The 20953-nt window shown below is 43.7% G+C and overlaps 1 protein-coding gene across 2 annotated transcripts; it reads left to right on the top strand.

The window, feature by feature from the left end:
• The first annotated feature begins 1549 nt into the window (after positions 1–1549).
• On the top strand, positions 1550–20561 carry LOC121574111 (probable ATP-dependent RNA helicase DDX46). Of its 2 annotated transcripts, none has more exons than XM_041886714.2 (23): positions 1550–1668; positions 2896–3087; positions 3221–3340; positions 5162–5246; positions 5336–5504; positions 5641–5876; positions 6006–6116; positions 6392–6557; positions 8661–8781; positions 8955–9130; positions 9369–9490; positions 9744–9822; positions 11587–11669; positions 11905–12069; positions 12366–12528; positions 12982–13175; positions 17538–17675; positions 17978–18127; positions 18303–18521; positions 18607–18825; positions 19415–19559; positions 19673–19746; positions 20042–20561. In XM_041886714.2, the coding sequence occupies exons 1-23, from the start codon at positions 1652–1654 to the stop codon at positions 20087–20089; spliced, it is 3192 nt and encodes a 1063-aa protein (XP_041742648.1). In that variant the 5' UTR covers positions 1550–1651; the 3' UTR covers positions 20090–20561. The 2 variants fall into 2 exon arrangements, with proteins under 2 accessions (XP_041742648.1, XP_041742649.1); XM_041886715.2 differs by having other exon boundaries at positions 1656–1687.
• Positions 20562–20953: the final 392 nt, after the last annotated feature.

Raw genomic sequence — 20953 nt, 5'->3', positions numbered from 1 at the left:
TTTATTTTTATTCAATACATATGGCGTGAAATTGGCCCCATACAGATGCTTCACATTTATGCATCCGGTGAAATATATCTGTAGCTACACCAAACTCCACTAATGATATCTCTACAGTAATATGTGGTCCTCTGTAGCTCAGCTGGTAGAGCACGGCGCTTGTAACGCCAAGGTAGTGGGTTCGATCCCCGGGACCACCCATACACAAAAATGTATGCACGCATGACTGTAGTCGCTTTGGATAAAAGCGTCTGCTCATTGGACACTGTGTTAACAAACCTCCAAACGAGCTTCAATGCCATACAACACTCCTTCAGTAGCCTCCAACTGCTCTTAAACACTAGTAAAACTAAATGCATGCTCTTCAACCGAACGCTGCTTGCACCCGCCCACCCGACTAGAATCACTACTCTCGACGGGTCTGACCTAGAGTATGTGGACAACTACAAATATATAGGTGTCTGGTTAGACTGTAAACTCTCCTTCCAGACTCACATTAAGAATCTCCAATCCAAAGTTAAATCTAGAATCGGTTTCCTATTTCGCAACAAAGCCTCCTTCACTCATGCTGCCAAACATGCCCTCGTAAAACGGACTATCCTACCGATCCTTGACTTCGGCGATGTCATCTACAAAATAGCCTCCAACACTCTACTCAGCAAATTGGATGTAGTCTATCACAGTGCCATCCGTTTTGTCTCCAAAGCCCCATATACTACCCACCACTGTGACCTGTACGCTCTTGTTGGCTGGTCCTCACTACATATTCGTCGCCGAACCCACTGGCTCCAGGCCATCTATAAATCACTGCTAGGCAAATCCCCGCCTTATCTTAGCTCATTGGTCACCATAGCAACACCCACCCGTAGTCTGCGCTCCAGCAGGTATATCTCACTGGTCATCCCCAAAGCCAACACCTCCTTTGGCCGCCATTCCTTCCAGTTCTCTGCTGCCAATGACTGGAACAAATTGCAAAAATCTCTGAAGCTGGAGACACTTATCTCCCTCACTAACTTTAAGCATCAGTTGTCAGAGCACCTTACCGATCACTGCACCTGTACACAGCCCATCTGAAATTAGCCCACCCAACTACCTCATCCCTATATTGTTATTTATTTTGCTCATTTGTACCCCAGTATCTCTATTTGCACATCATCTCTTGCACATCTATCATTCCAGTGTTAATACTAATTGTAATTATTTTGCACTATAGCCTATTTATTGCCTTACCTCCATAACTTGCTACATTTGCACATACTGTATATATATTTATTTCTGTTGTATTTTTGACTTTGTTTTGTTTTACCCCATATGTAACTCTGTGTTGTTGTTTTTATCGCACTGCTTTGCTTTATCTTGGCCAGGTCGCAGTTGTATATGAAAACTTGTTCTCAACTGGTTTACCTGGTTAAATAAAGGTGAAATAAAATAAAAAATAAAAAGTATTATTATAATATGACAAGGGGAATTTTATTTTCATAGCTACTTCCCACCACTAGAGGTGTACACACCAATGTCGCTACGTAATCTAAGAACGGTCGCTTTTTTATTACGTTACAGGAAACACTAACGTGATCACGCATGAAAACAAATGCAAAAAGTTTAACTATAAAACATAGATATTTAATCTTTGTATTGACTCAAAGTAAATATGGGACGCGAGTCAAGGTATGTGGGGAGTTAAAAGGTATCTTGTACTGTATCCTTTTAGACTGTTTTGGAGGGTTAAAAATCGTAGCTAGCAAGTATGCAACGTTGATCTAACGCGCTAGCTAACCAACAACAGTAAGTTAGCTATAACTGTAACGTTTACTGACCATTGTGTGATAGCTAGATATATAGTTTGCTAGCCAAATGAAATACTTTATAAAGCATTCGCAAACGACACAATTCTGTCAAACAAATTGTCCATGTGCAGTACTGTTGTATGTACTCGCTAGCACAAAACGTCGACGTCACAGTTCATATGTCAGTTGTTTTAGTAAAGTTTATGAAGTGTTTAGGGTTCTCAACTCCACGATTGTAACGTTATATCTCGGTGGAGTTCAGGAGGTTGGTGGCACCGTGGGGAGGACGGGCTCGTGGAAATGGCTGGAGCAGAATCGATGGAATGGTATCAAACACATGGTATCATTCAATCGTTCCAGCCATTATTATGAGCCGGCTCCACTCAGCAGCCTCCACTGGTGGGTTTCGACGACTGTGGGCGGAGTGTACGTCCGACTCGCTGTCAGTCGATGCAAGGAAATCTAAAAGCACAACCTAGATTCATAAGTAGTTGAACATGTTATTACTCAAATCTCTTGAGTGACAAACTGACACGTTTTGACACGTGTCAAAAACTACTTTATATCGAAGGAGTGCCTTTGATTTATTTGACGGACTGCACATCCTCAGTTCGGCGCTTGTCGACCGTTGGACCCGGTTACATGTTTCTACGCATGAGTTTAGCTATCTCAACATCGCCATGACATCGTCTACAAGTGTGATCAGGGATTTCTATTGGAGAAGCGGGTTTAGCCTATCTCCATATTGAGCTGTATTTGCAAAAACTGCTTCCCCAATAGAAATCCCCGATCACACTTGTAGGCGACGTTGGCTAGCTAAGCTTATGTGTAGAAACGGTCGTCTCGCGCCGAACTGCACAGAAAATGAACAACTAATGAAGAATTTCACTTCACTCATTGACTTCTCAATCCCCGGCCTGGTCTGTTTTGCAAGCATTCCCAGAAGTCTTGCGATGTTGCGCCTCTGGGTTAAGAAACTCTGTGGTGTAGTCAGAGGTTCAGTCCACCCACACTCATTTCCACTCAACTCCATTGATTTGATGTACATTGTGGAGTTGAGAAACTTGGCTATGAAGTAGCTACGTTAATATATGACAATGTTTGTCAGGCATTACAGGAAACGGTCGGCTTCAAGGGGTAGGTCTGGTAGTCGATCAAAGAGCCGTTCCCCGGACAAACGCTCCAAGAAGGATGATGGGGCTGCCTCACGAAACCGAGACAGGGACCGCAACAGGCGGGAAGAGAGGTCTCGCAGCCGTGACCGCCGCCGATCACGGTCCAGAGACAGGAAGCGCCCCAGGTAAGCTGTGTGTGTGAAAGCAAGAGAGACTGAGACCAAGAGAGTGGTCAAGTTCATCTTAGTATGTGTGTCTTGGAATGTGAAATAAATACCTGGTCTGATCTTGTTATTGAATTTGTCTGATGTGGTCTAGACGCTCTAGGAGTCGGGAGAAGAGGCGGTCCAGAAGCCGTGACAGGAGCAGAAGGTCTAGGAGCCGAGGACGCAGATCACGATCCGCCAGCCCTAGCAAAAGCAGGAAAACTGATGAGAAGTGAGTTTATACCAGCAGGTTATTACGCATCAAAGACCCTGTGAGGATGTCTTAAGGATATACAGTACCAGTCAAACGTTTGGACACACCTACTAATTCCAGGGTTTTTCTTTATTTTTACTATTTTCTACATTGTAGAATAATAGTGAAGACATCAAAACTATGAAATAACACATATGGAATTATGTAGTAACCAAAGAAGTGTTAAACAAATCAAAATATATTTTATATTTGACATTCTTCAAAGTAGCCACCTTTTGCCTTGATGACAGCTTTTCAAACTCTTGCCATTCTCTCAACCAGCTTCATGAGGTAGTCACCTGGAATGCATTTCAATTAACCGGTGTGCCTTAATGCGTTTGAGCCAATCAGTTGTGTTGTGACAAAGTAGGGGTGGTATACCGAAGATAGCCCTATTTGGTAAAAGACCAAGTCCATATTATGGCAAGAACAGCTCAAATAAGCAAAGAGAAACGATAGTCAGTCCATCATTACTTTAAGACATGAAGGTCAGTCAATCCAGAAAATGTCAAGAACTATGATAATAATATAATAATAATATGCCATTTAGCAGACGCTTTTATCCAAAGCGACTTACAGTCATGCGTGCATACATTTTTGTGTATGGGTGGTCCCGGGGATCGAACCCACTACCCTGGCATTACGAGCGCCGTGCTCTACCAGCTGAGCTACAGAGGACCTGTAGCTGGTTCTCATGAGGACCACCACAGGAAAGGAAGACCCAGAGTTACCTCTGCTGCGGAGGATAAGTTCATTAGAGTTACCAGCCTCAGAAATTGCAGCCCAAATAAATGCTTCACAGAGTTCAAGTAACAGACACATCTCACCATCAACTGTTCAGAGGAGACTGTGTGAATCAGGCATTCATGGTCGAATTGCTGCAAAGAAACCACTACTAAAGGACACCAATACGAAGAAGAGACTTGCTTGGTTCAAGAAACACGAGCAATGGACATTAGACCGGTGGAAATCTGTCCTTTGGTCTGATGAATCCAAATATGAGATTTTTGGATCCAACCGCCGTGTCTTTGTGAGAAGCAGAGTAGGTGAACGGATGATCTCTGCATGTGTGGTTCCCACCGTGAAGCATGGAGGAAGAGGTGTGATGGTGTGGGGGTGCTTTGCTGGTGACACTGTCTGTGATTTTATTTAGAATTCAAGGCACACTTAACCAGCATGGCTACCACATCATTCTGCAGCGATACGCCATCCCATCTGATTTGGGCTTAGTGGGACTATCGTTTGTTTTTCAACAGGACAATGACCCAACACACCTCCAGGCTGTGTAAGGGCTATTTGACCAAGAAGGAGAGTGATGGAGTGCTGCATCCGATGACCTGGCCTCCACAGTCCCCCGACCTCAACCCAATTGAGATGGTTTGGGATGAGTCTGACCGCAGAGTGAAGGAAAAGCAGCCAACACGTGCTCAGCATATGTTTGAACTCCTTCAAGACTGTTGGAAAAGCATTCCTCATGAAGCTGGTTGAGAGAATGCAGAGAGTGTGCAAAGCTGTCATCAAGGCAAAGGGTGGCTACTTTGAAGAATCTCAAATATAAAATATATTCTGATGTATTTAACACTTTTGTGGTTACTACATGATTCCATATGTGTTATTCAATAGTTTTGATATCTTCACTATTATTCTACAATGTAGAAAATAGAAAAAATAAAGAAAAATCCTTGAATGAGTAGGTGTGCCCAAACTTGACTGGTACTGTATATTAAAAAATATATATATCTTACTTCCACCATATACCATAACGTTCTCTCTCTTCTGTCTGTTTGGGTTTGCCAATAGGTCCAAAAGCAAGGAAAAAGACAACCCTGAAGCCTCTGCAGAGAAGAAAGTAAAAGAAGAGCAAGAGGAGGATAAGGTTGAGGATGTGAGTCCTGCTCCAGTGGAGATTCTCTTCAGCAATTTGGAAACACTGAGACTGTGGAATATTTGTGCATGTTTATGTTGTCCCCACAGCAAGACTTTGACCAGAACAAGCTGGAGGAGGAGATGAGGAAGAGGAAGGAGCGAGTGGAGAAGTGGAGGGAGGACCAAAGGAAGAAGGCCCTTGGGAACATTGAGGAGATCAAGAGAGAGATAGAGGAGATGAAGCAGGGAAAGAAGTGGAGTCTGGAGGATGATGATGGTGAGGAACAAGCTCAGAATTTTCATGGCTGTGTTGTGGGTTCATATGTACCTAAATGCATTAGTATCCACATCGAAAGACTGATTTAGATACCTGCCAACACAGGGCCTCACCTGACTTCTCTTCTTTGTTTCAGATGATGACGAGGAAGGCCCAGCTCCTGTTGATGAGCCTGAAGAAGGAGAGGAGGGTAAGGGGTTGGAGGAGAAGGATATAAAGGAGGAGGAGGAGGAGGAAGAAGAAGAGGAGGAAGTGACTCCCATGGAGCAGGAGGCAGAGGATGAGCTGGATACCTTGGACGCCTACATGGAGGAGGTCAAGGAGGAAGTCAAGAAGTTCAACATGGGCCCCCAGTCTAAAGGGAACGACAAGGTTAGTTGGACCAAGGCTGCTCCCCAATCAGTTTCCTCCACATATACCTAGCTCATTTGAAATATTACTGTCAATATTTGCTGCTTCTGTCTTTTTTTGTGTAATCTTTTTTGGCCTCCACACAAACAGAAGGGAGGAGTAAATGTATCCAAAGTTGTCAGCGTTTGCAAAACAAAGAGGGGACCGAATGCACACAAAAAGAAGGGTGAGCTGATGGAGAATGACCAGGATGCAATGGAAGTAAGCATTTTTGTCCTGTCATGCTATCATTGTGTAAATGTTACATAAGAACTGCTATGTCTGAATTCCAAATGGCAACCTATTCCCTATATAGGGCACTACTTTTGACCAGTGCCCGTAGGGTCAAAAGTATTGCACTATGTAGGGAATAGGGTGCCATTTTGGACACGGACCATCTCTCTGGAAACTCTCTTCCAGAAGTCTCAAAGTTCTCTCAGATTTCTCTCACTGAAGAGAACAGGTTTTTACATGTTGTTGTGTCACTGTCTTCCCAGTACTCGTCCGAGGAAGAGGAGGTAGATCTGGCAACAGCTCTGACTGGCTACCAGACCAAGCAGAGGAAGGTGCTGGAGCCAGTGGACCACCAGAAGATTGAGTACGAACCGTACCGCAAGGACTTCTACGTAGAGGTGCCAGAGCTGGCCAAGATGTCTCCTGAGGGTGTGTACATGTAAAACATTTTTTTGAATAATAATTTCTTGCACTTCTTTTTTCTTCTTTTTTTGAAGAAGGATCTACAGTGAGGGGGAAAAAGTATTTGATCCCCTGCTGATTTTGTACGTTTGCCCACTGACAAAGAAATTATCAGTCTATAATTTTAATGGTAGGTTTATTTGAACAGTGAGAGACAGAATAACAACAAAAAGATCCAGAAAAAATGCATGTAAAAAATGTTATAAATTGATTTGCATTTTAATGAGGGAAATAAGTATTTGACCCCTCTGCAAAACATGACTTAGTACTTGGTGGCAAAACTCTTGTTGGCAATCACAGAGGTCAGACGTTTCTTGTAGTTGGCCACCAGGTTTGCACACATCTCAGGAGGGATTTTGTCCCACTCCTCTTTGCAGATCTTCTCCAAGTCATTAAGGTTTCGAGGCTGACGTTTGGCAACCCGAACCTTCCGCTCCCTCCACAGATTTTCTATGGGATTAAGGTCTGGAGACTGGCTAGGCCACTCCAGGACCTTAATGTGCTTCTTCTTGAGCCACTCCTTTGTTTCCTTGGCCGTGTGTTTTGGGTCATTGTCATGCTGGAATACCCAACCACGACCCATTTTCAATGCCCTGGCTGAGGGAAGGAGGTTCTCACCCAAGATTTGACGGTACATGGCCCCGTCCATCGTCCCTTTGATGCGGTGAAGTTGTCCTGTCCCCTTAGCAGAAAAACCCCCAAAGCATAATGTTTCCACCTCCATGTTTGACGGTGGGGATGGTGTTCTTGGGGTCATAGGCAGCATTCCTCCTTCTCCAAACACAGCGAGTTGAGTTGATGCCAAAGAGCTCGATTTTGGTCTCATCTGACCACAACACTTTCACCCAGTTCTCCTCTGAATCATTCAGATGTTCATTGGCAAACTTCAGATGGCCCTGTATATGTGCTTTCTTGAGCAGGGGGACCTTGCGGGCGCTGCATGATTTCAGTCCTTCACGGCGTAGTGTTTTACCAATTGTTTTCTTGGTGACTATGGTCCCAGCTGCCTTGAGATCATTGACAAGATCCTCCCGTGTAGTTCTGGGCTGATTCCTCACCGTTCTCATGATCATTGCAACTCCACGAGGTGAGATCTTGCATGGAGCCCCAGGCCGAGGGAGATTGACAGTTCTTTTGTGTTTCTTCCATTTGCGAATAATCGCACCAACTGTTGTCACCTGCTCACCAAGCTGCTTGGCGATGGTCTTGTAGCCCATTCCAGCCTTGTGTAGGTCTACAATCTTGTCCCTGACATCATTGGAGAGCTCTTTGGTCTTGGCCATGGTGGAGAGTTTGGAATCTGATTGATTGATTGCTTCTGTGGACAGGTGTCTTTTATACAGGTAACAAACTGAGATTAGGATCACTCCCTTTAAGAGTGTGCTCCTAATCTCAGCTCGTTACCTGTATAAAAGACACCTGGGAGCCAGAAATCATTGTGATTGAGAGGGGGTCAAATACTAATTTCCCTCAGTAAAATGCAAATAAATTTATAACATTTTTGACATGTGTTTTTCTGGATTTTTTTGTTGTTATTCTGTCTCTCACTGTTCAAATAAACCTACCATTAAAATTATAGACTGATCATTTCTTTGTCAGTGGGCAAACGTACAAAATCAGCAGGGGATCAAATACTTTTTTTCCCTCACTGTATTTGCAATGACTGTGATATGTGGTGTTTTTTCCCACTAAACTAAAGTTGAGTGCACTGACTTAGAGTTGGGCGGTATCCAGATTTTCATACCGTTTCTGTACCATACCATGGTATACGGTATTACCAAATGTGCATACGAGGCACTATAACAAGAAACATATATATTTAGTTTGTTTGACAATTTAGGCAACAGGGATCTTGATCCAGGAGGGGATTGAATGTCTCTGCTGTAACCAAGAAGCTTGATCTTGACGTCTAGCCACTTAGTTAGCAAACCAAATGCATAGCTGGAGCGTCTGCTAAATGAGTAAAGCGTCAAATGTAAATGTTAAGATACAAGATGGCACATTGTCTTTAAGTCATAGCTGACCATCTAACCCCCTATCCTTTGGTTCCCTATTGGTGAATGCATACAGAGGTGAATGTCCACAGGCTGGACCTGGAGGGAATCGCAGTCAAAGGAAAGGGCTGTCCCAAGCCCATCAAGTCATGGGTGCAGTGTGGCACGTCGATGAAGATCCTAAGTGCATTAAAGAGGTGTGTCACAGACAATGTTTCACATTGTAGCAGATATAATTTACTTGCATATTGTTCCAAACCAATATGACCATAACATACATTTGTTTTGCAATCTGCAGTTGATTAATTTGTCATATATTATCCATACACTTCTAGATAGGTGAGCTAAATGATGTTGTCTTCACATCCAGACACAGCTATGAGAAACCCACACCCATCCAGGCCCAGGCCATCCCAGCCATCATGTCTGGGAGAGACCTCATCGGCATCGCTAAGACCGGCAGTGGAAAGACCATCGCCTTCCTCCTTCCCATGTACCGCCACATCATGGACCAGAGGCCCCTGGAGGAGGCTGAGGGACCCATCGGTAAGGGCCCCTTTACTATGACGTCTTCTGTGGTATAACCACATATCAGTTACACCTCAATGAATCTGAATCTCAATTTTTTGTGTGTAAATCTCAATAAAAATTTGCTGAGCAGAATGGTCATATCTATCAGACAGTATGAAAGCTTAACTGTTCAGTGAAGGTCCTGGATTTTGTAAGTGCAAATAAAGGATGAGAATATGTCTGAGTTCTATTTTCCATTCTCTTCCGCGTGCAGCTGTGATCATGACTCCAACTAGAGAGCTGGCTCTGCAGATCACCAAGGAGTGCAAGAAGTTCTCCAAGCCCCTGAACCTGAGGGTTGTGTGTGTGTATGGAGGCACAGGGATTAGTGAACAGGTAGAACCTCCTCGAACTCTGTATGGTCAGATTTTACACACATGAGCACCTCAATGGAATAACAGTAGTGTTCCATGGTTGTAATTAAGTTTAACCATGAACATTACTATGAATACAATGAACTATTGTACATTGAATTTGAAGATACTGGAGTTGTATGTTTGAATAATCAGTTAGGGAAAGGCAAACAGGATTGTACCTTGTTGGTTGAATATAGTTATCTTACTTTCTTGGTTTCTTCCTTGTGGGGCAGATTGCTGAGCTGAAGAGGGGAGCAGAGATCATTGTGTGCACACCAGGCCGAATGATTGACATGTTAGGCGCCAACAGCGGTAAGGGACACACGCCTTGTCCTGTAGCTTTCTTTGTGTTATTGTAGCCAGGCACATATAAGGATAGTGATTTCTGATATGTATTAAACCTGCAGTGTCTGCAATGCCCAGTGTTCTAATACTTTTGGCGTAGAAATGTCACTACTGACCCTGAAAAAACAAGCACTCCAGGTACTGACAGAAGGTGAGCTGTAATTGTCCTGCCTTGCATGGAATGTTTCTGTATGAGAGTCAAGTCAGTACCACTTTACTAAACTCTCAACATTATTTGACCACCTTGGGTTGGGAGTCATATCCTCAAGCTATTTGAAGTGTTCCCTGAAGAATAATGTCAGCTACTGGTAGGTGGAGAGACGATACTGCCTCGTGGTCCTCACATTCAGAGGCGTAAGTCAAGTTTTCACCCAACCTTTATCAAAGTCAAGTTTGCTTGTTAGCCATGTAAAAGTCAGAAAGCTCAGTCATGTACAGTGGGGAAAAAAAGTATTTAGTCAGCCACCAATTGTGCAAGTTCTCCCACTTAAAAAGATGAGAGAGGCCTGTACTTTTCATCATAGGTACACGTCAACTATGACAGACAAATTGAGAATTTTTTTCTCCAGAAAATCACATTGTAGGATTTTTAATGAATTTATTTGCAAATTATGGTGGAAAATAACTACACATGAATGGTCTCAGGATGCTTTACTGTTGGCATGACACAGGACTTATGGTAGCGCTCACCTTGTCTTCGGACAAGCTTTTTTCCGGATGCCCGAAACAATCGGAAAGGGGATTCATCAGAGAAAATGACTTTAACCCAGTCCTCAGCAGCCCAATCCCTGTACCTTTGCAGAATATCAGTCTGTCCCTGATGTTTTTCATGGAGAGAAGTGGCTTCCTCGCTGCCATTCTTGACACCAGGCCATCCTCCAAAAGTATTTGCCTCACTGTGCGTGCAGATGCACTCACACCTGCCTGCTGCCATACCTGAGCAAGCTCTGCATTGGTGGTGCCCCGATCCCACAGCTGAATCAACTTTAGGAGACGATCCTGGCACTTGCTGGACTTTCTTGGGCGCCCTGAAGCCTTCTTCACAACAATTGACTCTCTTTCCTTGAAGTTCTTGATGATCCGATAAATGGTTGATTTAGGTGCAATCTTACTAGCAGCAATATCCTTGCATGTGAAGCCCTTTTTGTGCAAAGCAATGATGACGGCACTTAACAGAGGAAGAACAATGATTTCAAGCACCACCCTCCTTTTAAAGCTTCCAGTCTGTTATTCTAAGTCAATCAGCATGACAGAGTGATCTCCAGCCTTGTCCTCGTCAACACTCTCACCTGTGTTAACGAGAGAATCACTGACATGATGTCAGCTGGTCCTTTTGTGACAGGGCTGAAATGCAGTGGAAATGTTTTTTGGGGATTAAGTTCATTTTCATGGCAAAGATGGGCTTTGCAATTCATCTGATCACTCTTCATAACATTCTGGAGTATATTCAAATTGCCATCATAAAAACTGAGGCAGCAGACTTTGTGAAAATTAATATTTGTGTCATTCTCAAAACTTTTGACCACAACTGTAGAATCGCAATACATCGTATCAGCACCTAAGTATCGTAATATTGTATCGTGAGGTCCCTAGCAATTCCCTGCCCTATTGTTAATGGGTTTGTGTGTGTATTTACACCAGTAGCTATGTTTGTGTGAACGCTTTGGGTGAGCGTTCTTTCCAGAGATTAACTTGTTTTCCTTTGTCACTATGCTTTCCTTGTGTGTGTAGGTCGAGTCACAAACCTGCGCAGAGTCACGTACGTGGTGGTGGACGAGGCAGATAGAATGTTCGACATGGGCTTTGAGCCACAGGTAGGGGCTCCTCCAGATTATTATTATTATTATTTTTAAACAGTAGACCAATCAAAGCACAGTATCATTACTTTGTAAAGAATTGATCTAAGGAGGTGTTTAAGGATCTTATAACGCAAAAATAGATTTGCATCAATTAATCTTATAGCACCTACGTTCACCTGGCCCTGGCACCAATAACAATAAATGGGTATAAAACATTCCTCTTATCTCCTGTAATGGTTCTCACCCACAGGTGATGCGTATCATGGACAACGTGCGTCCGGACCGGCAGACAGTGATGTTCTCAGCCACGTTCCCGCGGGCCATGGAGGCCCTGGCCAGGAGGATCCTGTCCAAACCCATCGAGGTGCAGGTGGGAGGCAGGAGTGTGGTGTGCTCTGACGTGGAGCAGCATGTGGTAAGACTTGCCTTTACATACTCCGGGTGCGTCCCAAATGGCACCCTATATAGTGCACCACTTTTGACCGGCACCACTTTTGACCGGGGGACCATATGGCTCTGGTCAAAAGTAATGCACTATATAGAGAATATTGCTCAACTTTATTGTCTATTCTTGTTGGGAGTGTAAATGTGTCCCATGTGTGGCTCATACACATAGTAATTCAGACAGAAAACATAAGAACAGTAAGACTAAATGGTAGCATAATTGCTTAGTTGCTAAATGACTGTTGTTGGCCACATCTCCCCATCTAGCTGGTAATCGAGGAGGACCAGAAGTTCCTGAAGCTGCTGGAGATACTGGGTCATTACCAGGAGAAGGGTTCAGTCATCATCTTTGTGGACAAACAGGAGCACGCTGACGGGCTGCTAAAAGATCTGATGAAGGCCTCCTACCCCTGCATGTCTCTGCACGGCGGTAATGTCATGCAAACACATGAGCAGTGCTCTACATTTTTATTTTTAGTCATTTAGCAGATGCTCTTATCCAGAGCGACTTACAGTTAGTGAGTGCATACATTTTTTCATACTGGTCCCCCGTGGTAATCGAACCCACAACCCTGGCGTTGCAAGCGCCATGCTCTACCAACTGAGCTACCTCTAGCGTCATTAGTCTGAGGCTCCGTCGCAAATGGTCCTCTGGTCAATAGTAGTGCATTATGTTGAGTATTGGGTTCCATTTGGGACGGCTACTGTCAATCCACGGTTTGAAAGTCACCTGGCTGAGCTCATTTTGTATCTTAGACCATTTTTCTTATTAGATCTTATGAATTGTTTATGGTGGATCATCATTTTGTCTCTGCCATGTCAGTGGTTTTAAATCCTATCCTTTGATAATAAGCTTTTGTTTATCTCTTTCCCCTCCCTGTAGGTATTGACCAGTATGACAGAGACAGCGTCATCAATGACTTTAAGAACGGGGCGTGTCGGCTGATGGTGGCCACCTCTGTGGCAGCCAGGGGGCTGGACATCAAGCAGCTGATCCTGGTCGTCAACTACAACTGTCCCAACCACTACGAGGACTACGTTCACAGGGCCGGACGCACAGGGAGAGCCGGGAACAAAGTGAGTGGTAGAGTCCCGACGGCTACACTACTAGTCTATCAATTTTTTTTTACTTTTGTTGGTTACAAAAATCTGGAATTCCTGACTGAAATGTATTGTAATGAGACATCCTTAAAGGTCCTGCACAGTCAAAATCATGTTTTTCATGAAATTTTATGTTACACTACATGGCAAAAGTATGTGGATACCCCTTCAAATTAGTGGATTAGACTATTTCAGCCACACCAGTTGCTGAAAGGTGTATAAAATCGAGCGCACAGCCATGCAATCTCCATAGACAAACATTGGCAGTAGAATGGCCTTACTGAAGAGCTCAGTGCCTTGCAACGTGGCACTGTCATAGGAAGCCACCTTTCCAACAAGTCAGTTCGTAAAATTTCTGCCCTGCTAGAGCTGCCCTTGTCAAATGTAAGTGCTGTTATTGTGAAGTGGAAACGTCTAGGAGCAACAACGGCTCAGCCGCGAAGTGGTAAGCCACACAAGCTCACAGAACAGAACTGCTGAGTGCTGAAGCGTGTAAAAATGGTCTGTCCTTGGTTGCAACACTCACTACCGAGTTCCAAACTGCCTCTGGAAGCAACGTCAGCACAATAACTGTTCGTCGGGATCTTCATGAAATGGGTTTCCATGGCCAACCAGCTGCACACAAGCATACAGTGGGGAAAAAAAGTATTTAGTCAGCCACCAATTGTGCAAGTTCTCCCACTTAAAAAGATGAGAGAGGCCTGTACTTTTCATCATAGGTACACGTCAACTATGACAGACAAAATGAGGAAAAAAATTCCAGAAAATCACATTGTAGGATTTTTATGAATTTATTTGCAAATTATGGTGAAAAATAAGTATTTGGTCAATAACAAAAGTTTCTCAATACTTTGTTATATACCCTTTGTTGGCAATGACACAGGTCAAACGTTTTCTGTAAGTCTTCACAAGGTTTTCACACACTGTTGCTGGTATTTTTGGCCCATTCCTCCATGCAGATCTCCTCTAGAGCAGTGATGTTTTGGGGCTGTCGCTGGGCAACACGGACTTTCAACTCCCTCCAAAGATTTTCTATGGGGTTGAGATCTGGAGACTGGCTAGGCCACTCCAGGACCTTGAAATGCTTCTTACGAAGCCACTCCTTCGTTGCCCGGGCGGTGTGTTTGGGATCATTGTCATGCTGAAAGACCCAGCCACGTTTCATCTTCAATGCCCTTGCTGATGGAAGGAGGTTTTCACTCAAAATCTCACGATACATGGCCCCATTCATTCTTTCCTTTACACGGATCAGTCGTCCTGGTCCCTTTGCAAAAAAACAGCCCCAAAGCATGATGTTTCCACCCCCATGCTTCACAGTAGGTATGGTGTTCTTTGGATGCAACTCAGTATTCTTTGTCCTCCAAACACGACGAGTTGAGTTTTTACCAAAAAGTTATATTTTGGTTTCATCTGACCATATGACATTCTCCCAATCCTCTTCTGGATCATCCAAATGCACTCTAGCAAACTTCAGACGGGCCTGGACATGTACTGGCTTAAGCAGGGGGACACGTCTGGCACTGCAGGATTTGAGGCGTAGTGTGTTACTGATGGTAGGCTTTGTTACTTTGGTCCCAGCTCTCTGCAGGTCATTCACTAGGTCCCCCGTGTGGTTCTGGGATTTTTGCTCACCGTTCTTGTGATCATTTTTGACCCACACGGGGTGAGATCTTGCGTGGAGCCCCAGATTGTATATTATATTGTATGTCTTCCATTTCCTAATAATTGCTCCCACAGTTGATTTCTTCAAACCAAGCTGCTTACCTATTACAGATTCAGTCTTCCCAGCCTGGTGCAGGTCTACAATTTTGTTTCTGGTGTCCTTTGACAGCTCTTTGGTCTTGGCCATAGTGGAGTTTGGAGTGTGACTGTTTGAGGTTGTGGACAGGTGTCTTTTTATACTGATAACAAGTTCAAACAGGTGCCATTAATACAGATAACGAGTGGAGGACAGAGGAGCCTCTTAAAGAAGAAGTTACAGGTCTGTGAGAGCCAGAAATCTTGCTTGTTTGTAGGTGACCAAATACTTATTTTCCACTATAATTTGCAAATAAATTCATTAAAAATCCTACAATGTGATTTTCTGGAATTTTTTTCCTCAATTTGTCTGTCATAGTTGACGTGTACCTATGATGAAAATGACAGGCCTCTCTCATCTTTTTAAGTGGGAGAACTTGCACAATTGGTGGCTGACTAAATACTTTTTTTCCCCACTGTAATATCACCATGCGCAATGCCAAGCGTCGGCTGGAGTGGTGTAAAGCTCGCCGCCATTGGACTCTTGAGCAGTGGAAGCGCGTTCTCTGGAGTGATGAATCACACTTCACCATCTGGCAGTCCGACGGACTAATCTGGGTTTGGCAGATGCCAGGAGAATGCTACCTGCCCCAATGTATAGTGCCAACTGTAAAGTTTGGTGGAGGAGAAAATGGTCTGGGGCTGTTTTTCATGGTTCGGGCTAGGTCCCTTAGTTCCAGTGAAGGGAAATCTTAATGCTACAGAATACAATGACATTCTAGATGATTCTGTGCTTCCAACTTTGTGGCAACAGTTTGGCCCTTTCCTGTTTCAGCATGACAATGCCCCCATGCACAAAGCGAGGTCCATACAGAAATGGTTTGTCGAGATCGGTGTGGAAGAACTTGACTGGCCTGCACAGAGCCCTCATCTCAACTCAATCGAACACCTTTGGGATGAATTGGAACGCCGACTGCGAGCCAGGCCTAATCACCCAACATCAGTGTCAACCTCACTAATGCTCTTGTGGCTGAATGGAAGCAGGTCCTTGCAGCAATGTTCCAACATCTAGTGGAAAGCCTTCCCAGAAGAGTGGAGGCTGTTCTAGCAGCAAAGGGGGGGACCAACTCCATATTAATGCCCATGATTTTGGAATGAGATGTTTCTACGAGCAGGTGTCCACATACTTTTAGCCATGTAGTGTATTTGGAAGAAACCAGATCAAAATAGGATGACCAAAGTATAAAAAATGACTGTTACTTCTACATTGCTGAAGTTACTGGTCCCCTCCCCATGTCAGACACTTTTTTTAAATTTATTTTTAATTTTTTAGTCATTTAGCAGACGCTCTTGTCCAGAGCGACTTACAGGAGCAATTAGGGTTAAGTGCCTTGCTCAAGGGCACATCAACAGATTTTCACAGAGTCGGCTCGGGTTTAGAACCAGCTACCTTTCGGTTACTGGCACTACGCTCTTAACCACTAAGCTACCTGCCGCCCGGATTGGATTCAGGAAACGGGATTTTTAAGTGCTTTTTGTAACATCACAAAATCATCTAATTTAAATACACCAATGTTAACGTCTTATTCTCTTACCTAATTTAATGAAGTACTGCCTTGTAACCAACATTGCAGGGGGGTTTGGTTTACATAGCTAGGTAGGGCGGCAGGTAGCTTAGTGGGTAAGAGCGTTGTGCCAGCTTAGTGGGTAAGAGCGTTGTGCCAGTAACCAAAGGTCGCTGGTTCTAATCCCCGAGCCGACTAGGTGAAAAATCTGTCGATGTGCCCTTGAGCAAGGCACTTAACCCTAATTGCTCCTGTAAGTCGCTCTGGATAAGAGCGTCTGCTAAATGACCAAAAAAAAAAAAAAAAAAAAAAAAAAGGTAGCTAGTCTACTGGTGCCAAAATGTAACTGCAGTGTGTCAGCAAATATAATTATAGGTTTTCCCTATTCATCTAAGGCAAATATACTTAAAGCTTTCCACTTTCATACATTTTTGGTGTTAGCTAGTTACTGGCTAGCTAGGTCTTCAGCCAATATGGAGAAAAAGCGGGGGAAGGGGTTGCCCAAAACTCAGACACAGTTGTCATGTCATTACATCAAGAGATATGCCAAACGGGAGATTCATGATGTGATGTATGACGGGATAGGATGTTGCATGCAATTTCACTGTTTGAGTTTCTTTGTGTATCAGCAAATTTGCATGTGAAATCTCACTGCTCACTGCGTCCATGTTACTTGATGACATAGGCGTTTTCAAAGAACTATCAGTCAAGGTGAGCTCCCTGCCCACTCAGCCTATTAGCTCCCCGCCCACTCAGTCTGTCTCTTCAGACTTCCTGGATGTTTGACATGAGTTATTTCTGTCAAATTTAGTATTTTTCTTGGGAAGAAATATTGTGGGTGATGTTTTAGTCACTCCAAATAAAATTTTTCACAGGAATCAGAATTGTAATATATCACTGTGCAAAAATCTAACATTTTTGTCCTCCAAGGACCTCTTCAACCATATTAGGAAAATATTAATTCTCACTGAAACATTTTATTGATGTTCCCCAGAAACTCTTAATGTAAAACCACTCTGGTTTTGATTTGTCCCAGGGCTTTGCCTATACCTTCATCACAGATGAGCAGGCGCGCTACGCTGGGGACATCATCAAGGCCCTGGAGCTCTCTGGGTCCCCTGTGCCCAATGAACTGGAGCAGTTGTGGCTCTCCTTCAAAAACCAACGGCAAGCGGTAAGAGGCAGACTCAAGTAGTGCTGTTCACTGGTGGTGGTTTGGAAGCTCACCGTCTTTGTATGCAGAACGTGTGGCCAGCAAACTGTATTAGAGCTGAAAAATCTTTAGAGTTTGGAGTTGAAGATCAGAGATTTACATATTCTGTGGGCTTATTTCTTCAAACCCTTGGTTTTTCAACTCTTATTCAACAATATTAGACCTGTTTGTCGCTGAATTACCGCCCCTTGCTTCCAACCAGCATGGTGCCAAATCAGTAAGTGAATGTGACACCCTATCTATACCTGCTTGTTATTTCCCAGGAGGGTAAAAGCATCAAGAGCAGCAGCGGGTTCTCAGGGAAGGGCTTCAAGTTTGACGAGACGGAGCATGCTCTGGCCAATGAGAGGAAGAAGCTGCAGAAGGCTGCTCTGGGTCTGCAGGACTCCGATGATGAGGATGGAGCCCTGGATGTGAGTACAGTCACCACACGGTCACCTGGTTTCAAGAGTCTTCTAAAGCCTTGAGTAGAATGCCAACTGTGGCTTGATTATGTCTTGAATTTCCTCCATTGTGGTCAAACAATATGTTTCTAAATCTCATAGACTATGTACTATATTGACCCAATGTCTCACCCTGTCCTTACAGATTGATGAGCAGATCGAGAACATGTTCAACTCGAAGAAGAGGGTGAAGGATCTGTCGGCTCCAGGGGGAGGGGTAGGGTCGCCCAGTGCCGCTGCGGCTGCAGCAGGGGGCCTGGCCAACCTCGGTGCCCCCTCTGCTGGAAACATCCAGAAACTGGAGATGGCCAAGAGACTGGCTCTCAGGATTAACGCCCAGAAGAACCTTGGGGCTGAGGCTCAGGTGGGTGGCGGTCTGTGTGAGTTTTGGTGGTCTTCACCTTCCTCTTCCATTCTAATTTTACACATTGCTCTCTATCTCTGGACAGGATGTGATGCAACAGGCCACCAACGCCATCCTGAGAGGAGGCACCATCATGGCCCCCTCCGTCTCAGCCAAGACCATCGCCGAGCAGCTGGCTGAGAAGATCAACGCCAAGCTCAACTACATCCCTGTGGAGAAGCTGGAGGAGGAGAGGCAGGCGGCCGAGCAGGCCGAGACCGTCAAGAGATACGAAGAGGAGCTAGAAATCAATGATTTCCCTCAGGTCAGTTTTATATAGGGCTGAATCCTAAATAGCACCCTTTTCCCTAAATAGTGCATTACTTTTACCCTAATCCCTATACAGTCCCTTATCCCTATGGGCCCTGGTCAAAAGTAGTACACTCCATAGGGTGTCATTTGGGAAGCACCCCTAGGGTGTAGGTGCAAGACTCTGCTCATTGAATCTCCAAATGGAAGGTATACTCACCGTGGCTACGTGAACGATGCATTATCATGCTCATTCTCTCTCAGTTGAACATTGAACGGTCTGTTTACTATGTCTGGGCCTTGACAGAGCTTAAGGTAGAATTATAGCGGGTAGATCTATTTGCATTTGATCAACATTTGTTTGACCTAGCAACAATCAAGTGATTCTGGTTTAAGTAGTTTATCCCACAAGTGGTAGGTGGTACAGACCTTGCAAACAATATCTGAGTAGGATTGCTGAGATAGGATCAGGTCCCCTCTCTTATCCATTATGATTTGAAAGGCAAAACTGCTCCTAGATCAGCACTCCTACTCTGAGATGCTTTGTTAATACGGGCTTAACTAAACAGGAATGTGTAATGCGTCTGTTTGCTGCGTTCCACTAGACTGCAAGGTGGAAGGTCACGTCTAAGGAGGCCCTCCAGAGGATCGGAGAGTACTCGGAGGCAGCCATCACCATCAGAGGAACATACTTCCCTCCAGGCAAAGAGCCCAAAGAGGGAGAACGCAAGATCTACCTGGCCATTGAGAGTAAGCAGCTGTGTTCACCAATGTGGTAGAATTGAGTGTTGCATGTTAGCAATAGTGAGTTTTTTTTTAATGGTTGCCACTTGTTGTAATATTTTTACGCGTTTGATTGACAGGTGCAAATGAGCTGGCCGTTACGAAGGCCAAGGCTGAGATCACACGGCTCATCAAGGAGGAGCTTATCAGATTAGTAAGTTCTGTCAATAGAATTAGAATCATTCTATTTCTATGGTTCTGTCCTCCATTACCTATTCTATACCATACAAGTAGTAGAGTTTTACTTCAAATCGTCTATGTGGATGATTCAATTAGTGATGCTAGGGGTTCTGAATCATGCTAATCTACATCATCTACTTGTTGGCTGAATCATTGAATGATCCTGTATATGAACACCAGTATTCAAAATAAATGACAAAGTAATTTGCTTAGCGAAATTAAAATGTTTTTCCCTCATTGCTCAATGTTTTTACTTTCTCTAATTTTAGCAAAACTCCTACCAACCCACCAGCAAAGGAAGATACAAGGTTTTGTAAAGAGGATGAGATTGGGCTCAGAGGCAGTGAATCCTGGCTCCAACCTTTCATCATATTTGTTTCAGAATGTTTTAGTATTTTTTTTAATTAGACCCCCAATGTCTTCAGGTAACGATTGTTCTTTTGAGATTCCCCCTCTGTACTTTAAATTGAGATTTGGTCATGGTTTTTAGGTCACACGATGCAAAATGCATCTGATTTCCGTTCTATAGTATACCAGCTGAAATGTAACGGTCTCTCTACCACCATGGCTCAAACTATTTATTATTTTTGTCTTTGAACATCAAGCTTATGTAGTTGTAAGATCCTGTATTATTTCTGTGTAAAATAATATTTGGGGCTACTTTTCACTGGTCTGCAGTCATCTGAACAAGTAATGAATCACACATTGTTTTTATGAACAGCCCTTGAATGATGTAACATGTTTTTACTTCTTTCCCACCCTAATAAAACAATGTGTTGGTAAGGAACATTTTGTCACTGGTCTGTGTCACAGACTTCTATATTATGTTTTTTTTTTATTATTCTATGTTACTGCAATATGTTTGTAGTGACTAAATCCTATCAGGCTGTGATTGGGTTTTGAGAGGCAAAGAAACAAGTGTGTAATGTATGAGAGAACCTATTGACGGAATAGGTTACCATCAAGACAATGGAGCTTTATTTATGTGCTGTAACTTGATTGCTTAATAATTTAGGATAGCCTACTGTGAAAATGTCAAATGAAAGAACCTGATGTTTATTCATTTTTTTCTGTGGACTAAATCAGGGGTGTCAAACATCCAGCCCGCAGGTGGTTCGAGTAAAAACTTCAAATCAAAATAAACAATTTTTTTTTTAAATATGGTGTTATGATTTGTGATA

This window comes from Coregonus clupeaformis, chromosome 9 (assembly GCF_020615455.1).
Source record: "Coregonus clupeaformis isolate EN_2021a chromosome 9, ASM2061545v1, whole genome shotgun sequence".
NCBI classification, from domain to species: domain Eukaryota; kingdom Metazoa; phylum Chordata; class Actinopteri; order Salmoniformes; family Salmonidae; genus Coregonus; species Coregonus clupeaformis.
Note: the sequence above shows the minus strand (reverse complement) of the source record. Positions and strands in the feature narration are given on the sequence as shown.